Source organism: Ostrea edulis, chromosome 1 (assembly GCF_947568905.1).
Source record: "Ostrea edulis chromosome 1, xbOstEdul1.1, whole genome shotgun sequence".
NCBI classification, from domain to species: domain Eukaryota; kingdom Metazoa; phylum Mollusca; class Bivalvia; order Ostreida; family Ostreidae; genus Ostrea; species Ostrea edulis.
The window spans coordinates 45,748,919-45,770,625 of NC_079164.1; the positions used below are offsets into that span (position 1 = coordinate 45,748,919).

At 34.5% G+C, this 21,707-nt stretch overlaps 1 protein-coding gene across 1 annotated transcript in view; it reads right to left on the reverse strand.

Annotated features, from left to right (window-relative positions):
* Positions 1-20,793, reverse strand: part of LOC125654945 (uncharacterized) — a 134,535-nt gene extending 113,742 nt beyond the window's left edge. The window contains exons 1-12 of the mRNA XM_056143349.1: positions 20,629-20,793; positions 9,229-9,319; positions 9,090-9,123; positions 4,976-5,108; positions 3,546-3,606; positions 2,774-2,880; positions 1,913-1,995; positions 1,177-1,235; positions 716-837; positions 409-499; positions 210-321; positions 1-60 (exon numbers count right to left, since the gene is read on the reverse strand). The exon at positions 1-60 is cut by the window's left edge and continues 115 nt beyond it. Of these exons, the coding sequence (XP_055999324.1) occupies positions 1-60; positions 210-321; positions 409-499; positions 716-837; positions 1,177-1,235; positions 1,913-1,995; positions 2,774-2,880; positions 3,546-3,606; positions 4,976-5,108; positions 9,090-9,123; positions 9,229-9,319; positions 20,629-20,793 (1,118 nt within the window). The remainder of the gene's footprint in view (positions 61-209; positions 322-408; positions 500-715; positions 838-1,176; positions 1,236-1,912; positions 1,996-2,773; positions 2,881-3,545; positions 3,607-4,975; positions 5,109-9,089; positions 9,124-9,228; positions 9,320-20,628) is intronic.
* Between the last annotated feature and the right edge of the window lie 914 nt (positions 20,794-21,707).

Sequence of the window (21,707 nt, forward strand, 5' to 3'; positions counted from 1 at the left end):
GTTGCTAGCACACCAAAAGCATCAATCATGTTCTCTGTAGCTGTTCTGTACTTTGCCAATCTAAGAACATGAAAGTACTTCACAGATAATGTCTAAATAGGATTCAAAGCAATGTCACTAGCTTAAAAACACTCCAAATGTCCATCACAGTAATTGATTCTCTTCTTACAATTAGCAAATAAATCTCTAAATCTGTGACATGTACTTACGTAGGTTTTAGTTTCTCGAAATAAAAATTGGCGATGTTTATAATTTCCTCATCAGGAAGAATCTGTAACACATCCACAATTTTCCGGAAGCAAATAGTCAAGCCTGGAGCTCCTGTATGTACAAATAAAATGACTGCTGAAGATGATGATAATGGTATAGTGCTCACTGCGTATTTCTAGATCTTCGTTTTATTTTTACCTTGGTCTGGTTGGTTCTCCATACATGTGAGGTTTCCAACAATTTCTCTTCGAGCTTCAGTAACATTGAGATACTTTCGCTTTGGTTTTATCTGAATAACAAATCATGTAAGAATAAAAACATGAAAATATTTTAAATATTTTCAATAAACAATGAAAACATATATATACTATATTCTATATAACATATAGTATAAAACTGGAGATCTCTTTATTCGTAATCTACATGCAATACCATGCATATGTTTATCTCGAGCTTAAATATATTATTCTTTTCATGGGATCTGACAAAACAGTAGAAATATTACATTTTCTAATTCTATTGATGCTGTTAGCATGTTCTTGCCGGGCTTCATCCATTCTCGTTTATCCACATGCCTTGTGAGGAAATGAAGCTTGCCTTGACTAATATATGCCATTTCAGGATATGCTGCAATCAAATATTTCATAAATTGAGCTTTACAATAATATTCTGTAAAACAGGATGTAAGAGCACAATAATAAGGATCATTCAAGATATTTTTATTTGGAAGTATGAAATATTAATAAATATGTAAATGTTAAATGCTTAAAGTTATATATTGTATAACAAAACTTTTGTATCTCCCATTCTGACATTGAGGTTTAAGCATTACCAGCAGTGGTGACGTCTCCATAGGAGTGAAATATTCTCGAGAGGGATGTTAAACAATATACAATCAATTAATCAATCAGTCACAGCACTCGATGGTTATGAGTAACACAGTTATAAACCTATAGAATGACTTACCCATGGTGCTAAATTCATTGACTGCTTTGATTTTTCTCATACCAGCATGGGGATCAAACCTTAAAAATAATAATCATTTAAACAAAACGATCGCTAAATCATGGAAAAAGTCATTCTAATTTAATGCACATTTATTTTTACACAACCTGTCTTTCCCAGCATCTATGACAATTAATATCTTTTAAATTTACTCTTTAGAAACTAGAAAACTGATAAGTCAGAAAGGGGCCGTGTGACAAATCTTAAAATTAAAAAAAAAGCTGCAAATGCCTCTGCTTAATCCAAGTATTAATATTAAAAATTTATGAAACTCTTCCCAAGGAAATTTAAATTATTGTGTGTAATAGAAAGTGCTGACAGATGGACAGACAGACAAGAGTGATTTCTAACAGAATCTGAGCATTACCTTTAAATTCTATGAAAATATTGTCAAGTTATCTCAAGTTTATTATGTGCCATAGAGTGTGCTATCATCTTATCAATATTCAAAAATTCTAAGTCCCATAAAGCCAATAATTCTGAAAATCGAAAGGGATCTTTCTCCTCTACTTAATCCAAGTATTGTGTAAAAAAATTCATGAAAATCTTCCCAAGGAAACTTTTAAAGTTATCACATGCTATAGAAATTGCTGACGAACAGACAGACAGAGTGAATACTATATAGGACACCCACCATATGAGAGGGTCCTAATAAAGATCAAACCAAACTTAAAGTTGAATTCACATTACAGCTTACCCTGGAGGAGTAGTGGGAGATTTAAAACTCTCATCTATAAGGACACTGTGAATTGTCCCAAGGTAGTCATGATAATGCATTGTCTGTTAACGAAAAAAAAGCAATGGAATGATTAATTTATAAGAAATATAGCATATAATGTATTGTATCAGACATACACAATCAAAATCAATGTTTTCTATCATATTCTGCATACAAGAACTTTTTTCTCACTTGTCCCTTAAATTGGACATTCCAATGGTAACATGTATTAAAATGCTCTTCTCTTGACTCAATTTACAGTACTCTAGAAAAAAACTTCAAAGGGACAAGGATTTCAATAAGAACCAGCACACAACTATTTGTTACAGGATCCATTCTCGGAATTGCTGGTTAAAATCCAAATTTTCCTTTAAATTTTTTTTTACATCCCTTGGGACCTTTCTCCTTCAAGTTTGCTTTTAGCAGCTTCTTTCATTTTTATCACCTCAGAATAAACACCATATTTATTGTATAAATCTGTTTATTTTTTCCTCTCAATATTGTTTTCTACCTCCTTTTGCTTTTTTATAATTACTTTCCAAGCAGTACTCTGACATTAGTCTATATTGCAACTCTACAATATGAAAGAAATATACAAGAAGACTGTCAACTTTTAAAAAAAACCAATCCCCTTATTTCATTTTAATGAGTTATAGTTTGATTTTCATGGTTTATATTGACCATATTGACAAAAATTGTTTGTCCAGATGGAAAAGAACTGTAGCTCCACCAATATTTTTGGTCTAGTACTGGGAAATCGTTAACTATTGATACCTGAAGCATACCTGTAATAAAATCAGTCACATAGATCTATAAGTATATGGTCTCTGCAGTCATTACCTTGCTGTAATTTGCCCTCGCATACTGCACTGGATGACCGTGGCGAACTTTGGTAAATATCAAGCCATCTTGAGAAGGGGATACAGTATACGTTGCATTGTGTTCACCTTTAAAAAGGAAAGAAGGAATGATCCAAAGCGCATGAAAATGTAACACTACTTTCACAACAAGAGTGCACCAAATCTCTGAATGAAATTTGCTTGACTGTGTGTTGCGATTTGTCCCAGTGAGAACCTTTAACTTGCATTGGAACCTCTATATCTATGCTAATATGTCGTAGATGATGCTAATAATGAAGGCAATGATTGTTCCCAGGTTTACTGCCAGTGTCTATGTATACTGAACCAGGGTTTGGAAATGCAATGAAATTATGAGCCAGTGACAGGGCTCAACTATGCTCCTGTTCAAAACCTTCCAATCCAGATTTTCATACTTGTGATGTTTATTATGTTACATGAATGAATTTACTTATAAAGCTTCTTTGTGACATTTGTTGCTGCACAGTGTTAAAATTAACCCAACCACCAGGCTATCTTATGAAATTTTGTCCCCACCCTCTCAAACGGTCGGGTTGGCTGTAATTTCTAACCCTGACTGAACCCCTTTGCAATATGTACAATGCTAATAATCAAAGGTTTGCTAAGATTCAGCCTTGAAATTAAGGATGTCTAAATGCAAACCTTAAGTATTAAAACTTAAATATACATGTACATATAATAACAAAATTAAAAATATTTTTAAGTTTTTGAAAAATTGAAGAGACATTAATTACCTTCGTGACCATGCTCGGTAATATGATAGGTAAATCCTTCCTTTTCAACCTTCCCTGGCACCTATATAAAAGGGCAAAAAAAAAGAAAAGATATTGAAGGTAAACTTATTATCTGATTCTTTAACTATCTAATAACATTTTACTTCTTCATTTCTAATAGTACATGCACATATCGAATATTCTTTTATTTCACCTTTTCAAAAGACCTAGAAAAAATGCCAATTCAAAATACTTTACTGTTATGTTTCTCATTACAATAAGTCTCTTGTTTCAAGTATCTTTGGGTAAAAAATTTTCTTCAGATTTTCTTGTTAGTTCGATGAAGAATCTACCTAAAAACTCCTGCGATAAAGAGTTCTTCGCTCCTACTAAACCATTCTGTGCAAAGTAAAGCATACACCTGCATGCAATACCACCCTTATGTTAATATGATGTGTCACATTAAAAAAAAACAATAAGACTTTCATCTACACCTACTTTGATAAATTTCTTACTGGCAAGCATATCAATCCAAACTACTTGCTTATGATTTTTGCTCAGTAAAACATTGTTGCAGACATCTAGCATTAGTTCACATTGACACCATTCACAGTCTTGCACATTTTAGGGGACACCATTCTTAATTGCTATCCATATATATACTGTAGTATATTTCTACAGAACACATATACAATGGAGTCTCATCGTATCAGTCTTTAGGAAGGACTACCTTAACATGATTCACAGCATTTCAGGGGATATGGTTATTAATCTAATCATAAAAACAGCGAAGAGATTAAGTTCACCATCATGAAATCATCAGATACCCACAGCTGATCTCGTCTTTTACTTATCACTTTGTGAGTAAAAGATGAAATCAGTCGCTGTTATCCGATGATGGAAATCATCATAGTCAGCCATAAGCAATATACTATTCCATACACTCCAGACTAATGGTGAGAAGTCCAAATTGTTGACATGCCATGGCTATGCACTAAGAAAAACAATGGTATAAATATAGAAGTGGTGCATAGAGAGCCTGGAACATTAGAAATCTCTGCATTTCTTCACTGTCAATGAAATGTCTGGGTTACAGGAATAGTGTACATTGTAACTGTATATCACCCACTTACAGTGTCTAATTTGATAATATGTGTACATGTGAACAATTTCAATGTTGTGTAAAGTTGTAAAACCAATATATCATGCGCTTTGCAATTTGTCAGGTCTTTCAAACATTACGTCTACAAAAGGGATGAAGGGCAAATAAATAAATAAATGGTGCCTTGAGGGGAAAAACATTTTAAAAAGAAAAAAAATTCACAGACTGTTTGGATTTTGAATCTCATTTCAGTGATCCTGTTCAAATTTTGATCACGTTTAGGTGTTATTATGTACATGTATATATGTACCTTAGACATTTTAAAGAATTAAGTTCTCTGCAGACTTACCTCCCCTTGTTCATGCAGCCTTGAAGCAAACAGAGCAGCAAAACCCTTTTTGGAAACAATGACCTCATCGTCCTCCCCAGCAGGATGGTAAACATGGGTTATCTCCCCTCTGGGTGATATCACAAATGAAAACCTGAAAGGCAGCCAACAACTTTAGTGTATAGCTAGCATGCTGCATTCATGAATTTGAAAGTTTGTTTGTAAAATTGTTTGGCTTTCGTTGTTAAAATCCTACTGCTTTACATTTTGCTTTACAATCAAAGGTTCTCCCAGTCTTCATTAGCAAATCTAAATCACGCTATAGAATGGGAAAGTATGTCCTGATTGACCCAATTACATATATTTTCTAATTTTAAAGTATAAATAATTAAGTTATAAGCATTATTCAAACTTTTTCAATCTTAACATTTTCAATTTGCTCATATCGTGTCAAAACCCTGTGGCTAATGGCTTGGTCAATCGAGTGAATTTTATTGACTTTATTGATCTGAAACTCCTGTGATCCGAGTAGACCTATGTCTCTGATGTGATGTAATAAAGAAATAAACTCAACATCAATTCTAATTATGTAATGGTTGACCTTTTCATGTGAAAATGTAAAACAATATGCAATATTAGACCCATTGAATATAATTTCTGTGAAAGCATATTCTATTTAACTCAGTGGTGGATCTACAGAGGGGTCCGAGTCCTCTCTTTTGATTGAGCTGTCAGTGAGCATTATTATTATTATTATCAAAATGCACCCCTTATCCCTGATGTTGCCCTGTTATCCCTGATATCGCCCTGTTAATCAGTTCTATGTCTGGAATCAAACAGCGGATGCTATGTCAGGATTGATGGTTTAAAGTTGTTAGTGTCGCTCACAGAATTGGCACATTTCAGTTTTCTGAAAGTTAGGGTCACTTGGGAAAAGAAACATACTTAATACCTGTCCTGACTCCACATTGCAGTTCAAAGCAGCGCAAAGTACCATAACTGCAGAGCCTAATCCTTTCGATGTAAACACAATTTAGATCTATTATCATCTTAGGCCAGACCTGTGATTCTTCCGTCGGAAGACAAAATCTCCCGAATTTGAGCCCCCCTTCCGTTCCTTCCGTTAAAATGTAAAATCTTCCGTCATTTCAAATTTTCAACAACACAAATTTTCTAAGCGCCATTTTTCGATATTGATAAGGAAAAACCCCGAGACAATCGAAAGTCGTCTATTTTTCTGTCACAGTGACTGCACAGGTAAATGTCAATTAACGAGGGTACAGTAATTACTGAAGCCATTTGAGGAGTTTATTTATGATTACACAGCAATTAGTGATAATAAACAATTAGTGGATGATTAAAAAGATTGTTTTTGGCACACGCTCTGGTGATTAGGAAGTGATACCGACAGTTGAAGTCGGACGATCTTTGATGCTGTTGAAAACTTGGTAAGGAGCAGGTGGGAAAAGAAAGTGGGCACTGAAGATGTTCGTATTATGTGTGGACAGAATGACACAGTTGTATTAGAATGGATTATCTCTAACTGAACTGTATATTCAAAGATGGATACGGCAAGACGACGATGGGTGTGCACAGTTCGAATTTTCTCAATATTTATTTACACATGCATGTATAAATAGTACGTGGCCAAGTCTTGTAACATATATTTGTTCACTACACGATTCACTGAAGAAGAAAAAAAACACGTTTTCAGATATGCAATGTAGTTCTTTTATGTGAGAACATGTTTTTTATACTATTTAGCTCACCAGTGCTGAAATCTCAAGTGAGCTTAAATTTGTTAGTAGGCCAAGATCTAATATGTTGGTCAACTTTTCTGAAAAGTGATAATTGTTATAACTTGTTATCTCTGTAATAAATATATAAATATAGCAAGTTTTTTTCTTTTAATTGTGGTTTTTAAGGTATTGACTTAAGAATTATCAATGTTCTTAACACAAAAAAGGAATTATCAATGTTCTCAACACAAAAAGGATCTGATGATTATGAACTCAGACACTTGTAACACAAAAAACTACTAGTAGCATGATTTCATTAGCCAATGAACACACAAAAACGGTAAAAAAAAAATGTCGATAAAAAATCTCCAGTTATCAGACCAAAACTCCAGCTGAAAATTTTCAAATCTCCAGTTGTGGCATGACAGTTCTGTCACAGGTCTGTTAGGCCTTACTCCGTGCCTAACTGCAGTCGAAAGTTGTCTCAGATGACGTAATAAATTACGGGCGATAACTCTTAATTTCCATGGCCGTTTTGCGGAAAATCACTTCGCGTGTTTTTAACTGGCCTTATCGGTCACCTGAGTATTAGTGAAAAAGTATCACTACTCCCAAGGGCTATGAAATCTAGTAAAAAAAATTCCTGTTTTGAATATCTATAAGCTAAATTCTAATGTTCAGCAACAGTATAAACTGCAATGCCCTCAAAAGTGTACATACATTTATAAAAAGCTTTACATAATATAATAGCCTAGGTGTATTCACATTAAAAAAATATGACTAATTTGGACCCATCCTAAAGTCAAAACCCTGGGTTGTGAAATTCACCATTTTTTGTACAATCCTAAGTATGCATTTAGATTTTATAATACAGTATCATTCAGTAAACTTACGCATAGGCTACATATGTAAATACTACATGTACATATGTATATACACTGTACTAAGTTTGGCCTCACTTTGGGGTCAAAACCCCTACACCGGGGATCATCAAATTCAAACTTTGTTAAAAGACTACCTGCTCTTTCTAAATATCCGTTTAGTTTCAATTGTGTATCAATAAAACTAAAGATGTTATTATAGTGTTTTACACATAAACAATATACAGTACGTTTGGCCCCGCCCTGGGGTCAGAAACCCTACCCCGGGGATCATGAAATTTACAATTCTGGTGGTCCTGCTCTACATCACTATGCATTTAGTTTTTCTTGAACATGTGAGGTTGTAGAGAAGAAGATTTTTGAAAATTGGTCAATTTTGGGCATTTTTTGCCCCGTGCAGGAATCCTGAAATTTACAATTTATGTCTCCCTAATTGTTCCAACGATGCTTCATACCATTTTAAAAAAAATTTGAATGATAGTTATCAAGAAGTTAACAATTTCTATTGTTCACACATTTAATAACTGATCATTTTGGCCCCACCCTGATGCCACAACCCCTACCCATGGGATCATCAAATTTACAATTTTAGTAAAGGACTACATACTCTTTCTAAATATCCATTTAGTTTCAATTTAGTATCAATAGCACTAAAGTAGATGTTATTTTTATAAAAGTGTTCTACACATAAACACTACATACAAAATTTGATCCCACCCTGGAGTCAGAACCCCTACAAATTTACAGTTTGGTAGAGGCCTTCCTGCTCTACATCACTATGCTTTTAGTTTTTCTTACACGTGTGCGGTTCTTGAGAAGAAGGTTTTTGAAAATTTGTCAATTTTGGGCCCCAGGGGTGCAGGAGTCCTGAAATTTACAATTCATGTCCCCTTTGTCCCAAGGATGCTTCATACCAAATTTGTAAAGAATTGGACTGGTAGTTATCAAGAAGAAGTTAAAAATGTTCAATTGTTAACGCACGACGCACGACAACGGACTTTACTCGGATGACCTAAAAATATGACAAACCATCTAAAAACGATAAATAATAATTACATCACTTCTATACCACTCATTCTTTTTGTTGAATTAAAGAAAACACATCGTCATCTATTCAATTGTTTGGATTGTGTGTATATTTATATCTACATGTATATGTACTGAATCATAGCGTAATGAATCTGCCCTTCATGGGCCTTCGATTGGATTAAATCATTACCATTGATTCAAATTCTATAATAAATTGCACGTTACACACAAAATACATGTAGAAATGAATTGCTATGAAATATTTCATTGCAGATTTTTCAGAATTACTTCTGCTTCTCGTGCATGTTATTGGGGTGGTGGTTTTTTGTTTTTTTTTTGTTTGGTTTTTTTTTTTTTTTTTTTTTTGGAGTGTGCATGCACGCGTGTGTGTGTATGTACGCGCGCGCGCGTGCGTGCGTGCGTGCGTGTGTGTGTGTGTGTGTGTGTGTTTGTTGTTTTGTTATTTTCATTCTAACGTTATCTCACCATTTGGAGAAGTCAAAATCTGCCCCCTTGATTGCTGGAATAAGAAACAAAACAAAGTTGACAGATTACTTAAAACAGAAAATTCATTCATATTTCTGAGAAAAATGCTTTAACATTAATATGAATGAGTGAAACGTACTTGGGTCGTTCTCTGGTGCCAAGTTGAATGTGTGCACCTTCAGCAATAATTCCTGTCCCCCATCGCGTTGCTGTATATTTGTATAGCCGACCTGAAATATAATTTTAAAAATATGCATATTTTCACAAGAATCTCATTCTGTGATAGGATTGTATATATATATATATATATATATATATATATATATATAATTATATATATATATATATATATATATAATATGTATATATAACACAACAATAACGACGTCTTAACTACAATGTCATAACAAGTACATTGTGCTCTTTTTGTAAAACTTGTTACACTCTGAAGAGCCGAATTACACGGCGAAAGCGCTAAGTGTAATTAATTAGTGGATCATGTGTACTTTATAGTCATTGTTGGATATACCACTCTCTCTCACTCTCACTCTCTCTCTCTCTCTCTCTCTCTCTCTCTGGGGAAATAATTCAAGCATTGATGTATAGTTAATGCATCTTCTATCGACATGAAAGGGATAATAATAAAAAATCTTAAAGTATGTACATATGTAATTAACAATTATTATATTGCTTGTAAGATCATTTAAATGCGCCTTCTGGTGGATCGCGATCAGACTTGTTCGACGTATAGTATGCAGTACACACAAACTGAATCTGCCCTTGATTTCAGAAAGTGAATTCGACCTAGATTTTAATTATTCTTTGCTCCGATGAGAATGAATACTCTGGCAGGCATTATCTTTAACCTTCAATACATATCACAATGAATACTCCCACTTTACAAACAAGGTACTGCCGTTCATAATGATTGCATAGATTGATTTAAAGAAATTCCAGGTACACACAGTTATGTTTCAGTGCAAATTCAAATTGTGTCATGTCAAAATATAATTGTCGTAGGTATTACGTTCTCAATACTCAGTATATGACCCATATATTGAGATATTGTCCCCGCCCCCTTGCAACCCATGAATTGTTTAGACCTACCGCGCGTTATGTATAGGTAGGAGAGAAACATGGGTGGGGGGTATACAGATGCCAAGTTCTTAAGATTCGTCTAGAATAAATAAAATGATAGAGTGTGCTCCAAAATTCGATGTACATGTACTCTACTCTGGAAACGGATTCGCATGTAGAGTCGATTTACACTGTGTTAAGTCGGATTAACTTGACTCGGATTAAAACCCACTAATTTAACTCGCATTGTTATCACACTGAAATTTCCAAGTAGTTCAAATAACAATCTACAGCGTAATAAACCCACTTCGAGGAATCGGCAAAAATATCCTTCTGCAAAAATATTTCAATGAAATCGAGGAGATGTTGTATATTCATACTGTAATCACACAACCGCTTTATTAAGGACTTCAAAAATCTTTTTTTTTTCTTTGTGGGCATTTGGTACTTATTGCTGAATTTGGGTATGTTATACCTTTAAAAGATTTCGGTATTAGCTTAATAAGAGTTGGCCTTTAAAATTTGCAAAAAGATGTTCTAGAGCGATACTTTTACCAGGAGAGGGCGCTGCATAATGCACCCTGGCTGACAGGCCATTAATTTCACCACCTTGCAATTTTTCGCCATATGCTGACAGAAAATAAGCACGATACCGATCACTTGCACAGGCTATGAATGCAAGGCGAAGCAGAAGTTGTTTATGTCAGGTCCTCAAAATCCTAAATCGCGTGTATGTGTGTGGGGGGGGTGGGGGTGGGGGGTATTATTGACTTCATCAACTATAATAACCGCCAAACAAAATCTCCAGGCTTCTATTTCTTTAATCGAGGGGGACGGGGGCATAACGCTCATCCTTCGCTACATGGGTTCAATTATTTAACTTTCAAGTTTACATTCTTCTCATTCACTGCTACTATCGAAAATTACAGAAGGGAGAGGGGGAGCAGTTAAATAGAAAACCCATCAGAGCTACGTGCCACTTCTATTGAATACAGTTAGTACTTCAGACCCAACACTGCGATCGCTTTGTTAACCCCTTCGACAGCAATTAACTAACCAATTGTAAGAATTGAACAAAACATATCTGAAATTGGTTAAGGACAAATTGATGCCAAATACACATGAAAATAGGTCATTGTTCAATAAAAGAATGAATACAACGAATTTACATATGAAAAGGAACGGTCGTCAGTGCTGTATATATATATGCCTTTTCTATTGAATTTTCTCATTTTCACGAAATCAGAATAACAACAATGTACATGTACCTTTTATTTATATCTTATGCGGATTAAATATCCCCCACTAAGTCAATCTTTACGGCTCACTTGTCGTTAAATAAAATCGATTTTCTTACATAGATACTGATACCGGGTTCAAAAAGGTCTAAATCTTTCACACCAGTAATTATTCATGATGGAAATGTGACATTAATTTTTTATTTATTTTTTAATAAATCTTAACTGTCAATGCAAGATCGATACATAATTAAAATTTTATATAGCATAAATACCCTTTGAAGTTTTCTCCAAAAACACTTTTTAGAAGTAGTAAATACTGCTTAAACATGCATGCAGGTGAGACGGATAGGCCTAGATGGTTTTTCCTACATTGTTTATTTTTTGGTAAATGTTGTCTCTAGGATCTTGGATATAGGATTCATTTAAGTGAAAAATAAATTACGTGTTTGCACTCGATACTACGGTAGACAAAATAGACTTGAATTATCTATTAAATACCACAGCAATACCCGATTTTGCAATTCAAACATTTGGCATTTGTCAGATGAACGCACAAGAGGGATGGGATTGATTGAAAGTCAAAGTAGCAGTAAGAAAACAACACCCTCACTGAAATTACGATACATTTTTCGGCTATCCGAATTACAAAGTTTACCGCGACACACACGCTTCTTCCTGTAAAACACGAAACAAATTACTAAAGTTATCAAACTGAATTCAAGGAACGAGATTTTGATGAAAGGCTTTCTAGTATTCATAACTGTCAGCCTAACTACATAATCATAATAACAAGACATCTCGTAAAATCACCACTGCCCTTCCCTCTTTCTTTCCATTTCTCTCCACGTTTTCCCAAGGGAGAAGTTTGTATAATATCAATCTGAAGACAAACACTTTCCAAAAAGAGTGAAATGTTTTAGATTTGGAAATATAAGACCCCCGTGTACCGTGAAATCAAATAATTTAGTCAGTATATGTCCACCTCGCAATCGAGATGAATGTGTTTGATCTACATGAATCTATCTGCCTGTCTACATGTTTGTTCGTCAACCTCGCTGTTTGTAAGCAGGATCTTCAAAATTGACAAGTATGTGTGCAATATACAGACAGTATCGTCCTGGGCAATGTCCTATTGATCCGATTTTGAGAAACACCCCGGGAGCGAGTCAGATTTTGAAGGAAGGGGAAAACTTCGAGGTTTACGGTCTTTGAACTTGTCATCATGGAAGTAAAAACATATATCAGAAACGAAAGAAAATAAAAGATTTGAAATGTCATTGCCATATATTGCTCTTCCGGCTACTTTCTTTTAAAATTAAGATTAAAAAGACCATTGACAATCGGAATGATATGAATTATGATTAGAATAAATATTGTTTCTATATTTGCACAATAACAGGTAAAAATGATAATCCATATATTAGAAAGATTTTTAAGGGGAGTATATTATGTTTTCGTATTGTGTTGTTAATTCAGATTTAATTTTCTTTTATTCTTTTAACCTTTGTGTTTCATCGTGTTTGATTTAGGGGAGACATTAATTTATAATTGTTCATTTTATAGAAACTTCAACAAAAACATCTAAACCACACACACGCAGAGAGAGAGAGAGAGAGAGAGAGAGAGAGAGAGAGAGAGAGAGAGAGAGAAATCAACAGATTTATAAAATCAGGACATGATGACTCTGCGCACTAAAAAATAAGAACAGAAACCTGTCTTGTACATGTATTTCAACAATGCATTTACTTACAGATTTCACATGCATTACATATACAGCACTGTAGATTTAATGAAAAATGGGTATGAATATATAACACAGCTGCATCTTTAGATTGAACCTCGTACTCCTATTTCAGACACTTTCTTATTGCGCTATTATACACATGTACATTCAGTCACATATTTGACTTTTATACATATTTTCTTTTTCGCGATAATTATTTTGTGTAATAACTTCTTTCCAAATTCGTAGCGGACTATAAGATACACCGTACGCATGTATCGTTACATGTATTAATGGATATGGTGGTAATTATTCAGGATAACATTTTAGACGAATATGGTCCCAAGAGGGTTCGCATAAGTCGCCCTAAACCAGAGCTAATATTTTCTTTACAGGTAAATGAAAACCTAAAGTGAAGCCTTCGTAAGTGAAGCCTTCATTCCGCGCCCTCTGGTGAGAGAATGATAGATATTTTCAATGCATTCAATTTCATATTATTGACAGTTGTGATAATTTAACGTGAAATTGTAATGATGTGGCAGAAACTTGTATTCATCCCTTATGTATGTTATCTGTTCAAATCAGCAAAACACCAGACCACTACATAGCATTAAGGCCGATTAACTAGTATCAAGCATTTTCCTCTCGTGAAAAGATCTCATTATTACGATATAAGATCTAGTTATTACGATAAAAGGAATATTACAAGATATTATGGACGCACACGGGGACGGGGGAGGGGCAATCAAAAAGAAAACCAAAATGTAAACTGTATAATTGTAAGTATCACGTAGTTGATGTAGTCTATGCGCATCGGAGAAACGTACAAAATGGCTTGTACGCAAAAACATTTAAGCGTACAGGCACATAAATCAATGTATGCTGTGAATATCTTTCCAGTATGGCATGCTAAGGTAGTTCCACACTCCTGTGACGTCATAAGATTATGCAAAGTCAATGATTTAATTAATGACTGGAACATAACTTTTGTTGGAGTCTTTTTCAATTGTAACTGTAAAAAATCTAGTTAGCCATAAAATATTTCAAAAGTCTTCGTTATATTTGAATAATCAATGATATGTTTCAACATATTGAATCCAAGGACAATAATTCTGTTTTCATTAAATTATTTTTCAAGTCCATTACGCGATAGATTTCCTTTATTTTTCACAAACATGTTACCAAGGTGATAAGGAATCATTATCTGTGTCTTTTCATGAAATTACATAAAATTTTAATTCATGAGTGAATTTGAGATAGCTCAACTGTATCGTGCCAGGCTTCGTTTTTTTATGGGGGTATACATACTCTGGGAGCTATAGATTTGAAATTATTAAGGAAAGGTATGGATTTTTTTCCCATAAATAACTATAACAGATGTAACTCTACTAAAATAAACAGAAAAATTTATATGTAAACCATGCTATAAGGAAAATGCGTCCACATTTGTTTGTTTTTTAACATTTTGGAGAATAACGCTAATTCAATAATTTTGCACATATCATTTTAAAACTTGATGAACATATTGAAAATGACATGTGTTTTAGTTATTGACATGTTTCGTGATAAATAAATGCAATTTAAAAAAAATATTTTGCTGTTTTTATTTTAAAATAACAACAAAAAACTGTTTCCAATGAATTTCATAAAAATCTACATAGGGGTGCATGACTTCAGTAATGTCTATAATGAAAATTGATATGGAAATCCTTAACTGTTTTGCCTTTTTTCATTACTCAGAATATTAATTTATTGATTAAAAAAAAAGCTACCTAAACCCCAAAAATCCAGGACTAAGGACCCCCTATTTTCCATTTGTATTGAATAATTTTCATTTGTATTGTATATTTTTTTCTTCTATTTGTATTGTTTCAAAAGGATTGTTTATTTTGGGTTGTTACAAAGGGTTTCATTGGTTTAAAACATGGTTCCATTAGCAAGTCATTTATAAGTATTGTTAACCTAAAATATTTTCCAATGTTTTTGCCTTTGATATATTTATCTTTACACATTGTAATGATAGCCACTTCCTCACAAATGCACTGCAGTTGTGAACACTGTGCGTATGAATCTTGGTAAATATAGTACAGTACGTCTATTTTAACAACTATGAATTCAAACAGAAATGAAAGTAAAAAGTATGTAATTTTATTTCTTCACATTTTTGAAAATACATGAGAGTAGGAACTGCAACGCTTCAGTATAGATTCATCTTGTTTATTCTATGGTTGAGCACGTTTCAATACGATACAGGTTGAAACCCTTCATAACAACCAAAATAAACAATCCCTCGGATACAATTCAAACAACAACAAAAAAAAAAACCAAAACAAAAAAAACTTGTCAAATGGAAAACATACAATACAAATGAAAAAAAAAATATACAATACAAATAGAAATAATAAGAAACAGAGTAAAAACAATATGTTCCCAAACTTTGTTTGGGGAACATAAATATAGAATACCAATGAAAAATTATACAATACAAGTAGAAAAGAACAAACATTGCAACGTTTAACACGCCACATCCCAGTGCTAGTTACAGGAGGTCGTGTCACTGTCTTCCGTGTCACTTTAAGCAGGCTAAAATTGAATGAACACCTCTATTTAACTTTTAAAAAATTGTAAGCATGCTATACTTAGAAGCAGCACTCTTAACTTAATGATCTACAGAAGAAACGGTCATTTTCATTGCATATACGCACTGTACATATCCAACCAAAAATGGTACATGTATAGAAAACTTATTGGTATTAGTGAAAAATGAATTATGCATAGTTATATCCTCTCTGTAACTATGTATATCGAATCTCTAAAAGGTACAACATATTTCTATTAAAACTTTAACACCAATCAACGAGGTTCACGTTGAACTAACCGGTCGCGGTAGTTCAGTGGTAGAGAGTTCGCTTCGTAACCTGGAGGTCTTGAGTTCAAGCACCGCTCGTACAATGGCCGCGTCAAACCTAAGGGTTAAAATATGAAGTGATTGCTCCTTCGCCAAACGCCCGGTATTTAGAAATGAGAATCACAGGTCTTTCGAATACGCCCTTAAAAAATGGAGGCCCCGTGTCGCGGCAGGCGTTGGCACGATAAAGAACCCTCACTGCCACGGTCCTGAGCGCTAAACATAGGTCTAAATTTGTGGTATTTCACCTACAGCTGGTGACGTCTTAATATGAGTGAAAAATTCTCGAGGCGTAAAAAATCCAAACAATCAAATTGCCTAGCAACCTTACATGGTTACATGTACGTTTGAAGGCATCTTGAGATACTACCCATAGTCCCCTGCGTCTCCGCACAGAGACTCGTGTGCAAACGAACTCTGACGGAAGGTTGGGCATCTTGACACTTGTAAGTGTTGCGGGAAAAATGTTATGGATATTCGATATCAAAATACTGAGGTGCTAATGTTAAAAAAAAATGAATATACATGTATAACACCTGAATAGTGCGCAAAAAAACCCACACAAAAAAACTGATGTTCATATAAGTTTATTTTAAAGAAGTGCATGGATCTCTATTCTGTCAACCGCCGTGGTGGCCGAGAGGTTAGAGCGTCCCCCCCCCCCCCCCCCCCCCCCCCCGCATGCGGAAGGTCGGGGTTCGAATTCCGGCCTCGACAGACCGAAGTCGTTAAAACAGGCACTGACAGTTACATCGCCAAACGCTCGGCATCAGGTGTGAATGTCACGGGTCCTCGGAGACGACCTTAAAAACGGATGACCGGTGTCACAGTAGACAGTAGGTGTGGCACGCTAAAGAATCCTCACTGCTCAGTGACCGTAATATAAGCGCCGTTTGAAGCCCTTCACCGGTCTTGGTGACGTCTCCATATGAGTGAAAAATTCTCAAGCGAGACGTTAAGCAAGATGCAATCAATCAATCAACTATTCTATCAACCTCCACTCCCACCCCACCCCACTCCACCCTAGAGAAATACAGTTCTCTCTCTCTCTCTCTCTTTCTCTCTCAATACATTGATTGATTGTATCTGGTTTAACGTCCCTCTCGAGAATTGATCACTCATATGGACAAGTCACCAAGACCAGTGAAGGGCTTCAAATTTAGGCGTATGCTCGGTGCTTACAGCCATTGAGCAGTGAGGATTCTTTAGCGTGCCAAAGCTACTGGACGTCCGTTTTTTGGGGTCATCTCGGACTCCGAGGACCCGTGACATTCACACCTGATGATGAGCGTTTGGTGATGGAACTGTCAGTAACTGTTTTAACGACTTCGGTCTGTCGAGGCCGGAATTCGAACCCCGACCTTCCGCATGCGGGGGGGGGGGGGGGGGGGGGGGCAAACTCTCCCCCCCCCCTCTCTCTCTCTCTCTGTATAAATCAAAGCTCATACAAAATATCTAAATCTAGTAAATATATATTATGCATATACTAATGTGATAATTATACATATACATGTATCTTCTATTCATAAATCGAATTTAAAGTGGAAATTGTCATTAATTTATACGATTTTACCCGAATTAATCCGTCGATTGTTATTCCAGTATTGACACATGGTTAAGTGTGAATAAACATTACTTTGATATCAATGTGTAGTTCTTTACTGGTTTTACAAAGGATAACCGATTTATTTGTTTTAAGGTTTATAGAATACATTACTGTCAGAGTAATAGAATCCGTTTTGCTGATTGATGTGCGAGACAGGCACGGACACGACTTGCGGTTATAAGGTAAAGAATTAAAATATTCCGTGTGATGGTCACACAGCAGACAGTGGATACAGACACTTTCGTCGTATACTACCGCATCGTACTGTAACGTCACCGGAACACTAACGCACTGGATTATCACTCCTTGAAATAATGTAAATAATTACTAAAGAACGAAAACACACAAGTCTTGTATTTTAAACGAATAACAAGTTTATTCTGAACACAGATTTATTCAGTTTTATAAAAGTTTAATGAATAAAAGATAATTACGAGTTTACATTCTTGTCTTACATGTATGTATTCTGACCCGGTAATATTTTAACCAGTAATTTAGCGACTGGTAAACTCAACCGGTAATGAATTCAAGAAACATTAATTAAATCCAAGAAAACTGGTAAATCTAACCAGTAGTTCAAGCAACTGGTAAACTCAACCAGTAATACCCAAGAAATATTAATTAAATCCAAGGAGACTGGGCAACCTAACCATTAATGAACGACACTGGTAAATATTTAACCAGTAACGATAATTAAATATCTGACGTGGTATTGACTGGCAATCCCAACCAGTAATATAAAACACTTAGCACTCGCTGCTAAAACTCAACGCTAAATATTAACAAATCACAACCCTCCGTGAATGCTAATTAGCGATAAACCTAACTTTCCTACTTGAACTTAGAAAGTTATCAAACAGAGTAAACCCTCTCGGCACTCTGTAAACTGGTTAGCTGCTACTAATACTAAAATACTAAAACTGGTAATCTCAACCAGTAATGTAAAACACTTAGCACTCGCTGCTAAAACTAATCAGCCTATATTAACAAACCACGACTCCTTTCATGAATGTTAAATAGCAAAACTTAAGTTTCCCCCTACTTGGAACTTAGAAAATATCTAACAGAGCAATACACACCCTCTTGGTACTCTGTAAATGTAGCAACTCCGTATAGTCTGCAAGTACTCGGATATTTACGTTGCATATCATGACATCATGAAACGCGACCAATCAAAAGCGTCGCGTACAAAACTACCGATTATCGATACCTCCCCCTTTCCCACACTAAATATTCCCACACGATAAAAATAATTAAATAAATTAATCAAGCGCAATAATTAACAATCATTGCCTATAAAACAATTGACTGTAATACTATTTTAAATAAATATTGCAATTAAATTCTGTAATAATACTTGTGCACAAATTATGCGCAATGCATTATGGGAAAAGACCGTCAACAATAAACAAAGCACTCGGGAACACTCGAGGTAAGGTTAGGCTAACAAAATACAACTAACTACGGCATCAGAAATAATGCCACGCTCAAAGCATATTTACAACAAGTAAATTAAATAGTTTAACTATCGAACATTCACACATTCGATGTATAATCATGTTATTTATAAGTTCTGTACATGAAAGAAAATACCGCGCTATCGAAACTCATTCGGGGACGATGTCACAACACAAAAAAAAACGTATGCACACAAAAAATGAGGCTGGCGCGTCTTGACATCTTACAGTACGTTAGATCCCCCAGGGTGTGACCGATTTAAAAAACAACTTTCGTGAACATGGTATATTCTTCCTTTTGTGTCGTTTTCGAATAACTTGTAGACGCTGTGGGTTTGAGATATACAAATGTATATAGAAATCTGGTAAAATAGTAATAAACCTTTTGATATACTACAAAGTTAAAAAAAGTATACTTTTATTTATATTCCTCCAAATAAAAAGTCAAACGAAACATATTTTTGGAATCGGTCTAACAATTTCGAGTGTTGGACCGGTCATCGGTCCAACATAAGTATTTTTAGCCTTCTTTCCTCATATTTATGTCTAATTAACTTCCGTGAAATGTCGACGCTGTGGAAGTAGACCGAAGAGCATCCGCAATGAGATACGAGTTGTCGTCTGCAAAACGAGTTGTCATTAGCATCACGGTTTGTTGATGCTAAAGTGATAATAAAACATTTCACGATAGAGATAGCAAGGACAATTAACAAATGTCATCAGATCAGTGGTCATGCATTTGATCATCATACTAATTTTGGGTAATCTATAGGCCTACCTGTGTGTTGTTTTTTTTTGTTTTTTTTTTTTGGAGACTACGCCAGAAATCAAATGAGGAAATTTGTAACTTCAGAAATTCTACTACAACTTTATAAAACAAGACGAGTCCATGTATGAAAATTCCTTGAGGTTTAGTCTTCAGAATCATTTTATAGATAAAATGTTATTGACAATGTAAACATTTTTTATTTTAGTCACGTAAATAATAGATGAGAATTTCAATGAGACAATATTTGCGAAAATTAAGCAAAAAGTACCGTTCCAATATTTTTTCCTCTTCAAATTGTAGCCAACTTTGTTTTTCATCCTTATCTTGAATTACATTTGTTGATACCCCCCCCTTTCCTAACGCGACACCATCTACCGATTTCCTTGAATCTAATAGGGAGGGATATAGCAAAACTTTCAACTGATACTTATGAACTGAAATTTATGAATTATCGATATCTCGGATATAGTAAATTAGTGATTTTAAAATTAATCTTTTAATCTTGGATCGCTCGTAAAATTAAACTGTGTCACGACTTACACAATTCTTATAATTGTATTTAATGTAAATATCTTGCAACTTGTGAGATTGTGAAACGAAATAGATGTACTTGCACTTAGTATTACTGCGCAGTTTACTATAGGTTTACGTACGTAAACAGTATTTACACTGAATATAGTCATATAATATATACATGTAAATTGAATAGAAAACTAATATATAATCATGTCTATTGAGAAAATTAAAAAAAATCTTACTTTTGCTTGCACAACAAACTTTCCAATGTCATTGACCGTTGAGTGGCCGTTAAAACTATAGACGTATTCATAACCTGGTTTGAAATTAATATATCGTCCTTCAGTCCTAAGGATGATCAAAGAGATAACGCAGGCAATTAGATGCCCAATCCTCCATGTGCCCATCTCTGGGACACGTTTAAAACCTTTTTGCTAATATATTAACTTTTTCTAAATTCTGTTTCGTGGAGGAGAAAGTCCTAGCGCCTCTGCATCCACCCGTTTCTACTTATATCAATAAGTCAAAGCTGGGTGATCAGGGATATTTAAACGTCAAGGCATATCGGACGATATATGTTAACACCTTTCAGGAGTTCAATGGACCGTCTTTCACGGTGTTTTCTTCGCATTATGCTTGATTGAGTCGAAAGATTGAATTTTTAAAAAATGAAAAAAAATCCCAGAAGACTGACTTTCTATTCAATTGACGTCATATAATGATTGGGGCTTGAACAACATAAGTGAACCAAAAACGCTATGGTGTAATTGGCACTATGTTTCATAAACATGGGGACATTATACCATTTTTCATGAGGTTAATGCATGGATTTGTCGATCCTAAGACACATTTAAAGGAAAGCAAAGTCAAAGGATACACTTGTTTTTAATATTGTATAATTTATGACATAAAAGATTTTCTAAGTGTTCAAGTTAAAATATCCAAATAAGAAAACAGTTTATTACATTGCAATTCTAATATCTAGCAAAATGTCTGATTTTAGAAACAGAAATTCCTTTTCTAGATTTGATCGCTGCCTCTCCAAGGAAATTTTTAAAGTCTTTTTTTTTTTCTATCAAAAGCCTCCCCATAAAAAAACCCCAACCCATCAATTCTAAAACTGATAGAATATACGACAAGTATCCAAAGACTCACTCCGTCTTCAAACATATAAAGACTCAAAGAGTTTATGTAATAATTTTTTGCTTGTAATATAATTCTACTTCGTGTGATAATTTGTTGCTTTACAATTATTTGATAATATTTAGGGGCATATGGAATTATATATTGATATCGATGTATTTTAGTAGCAACAGCAAAA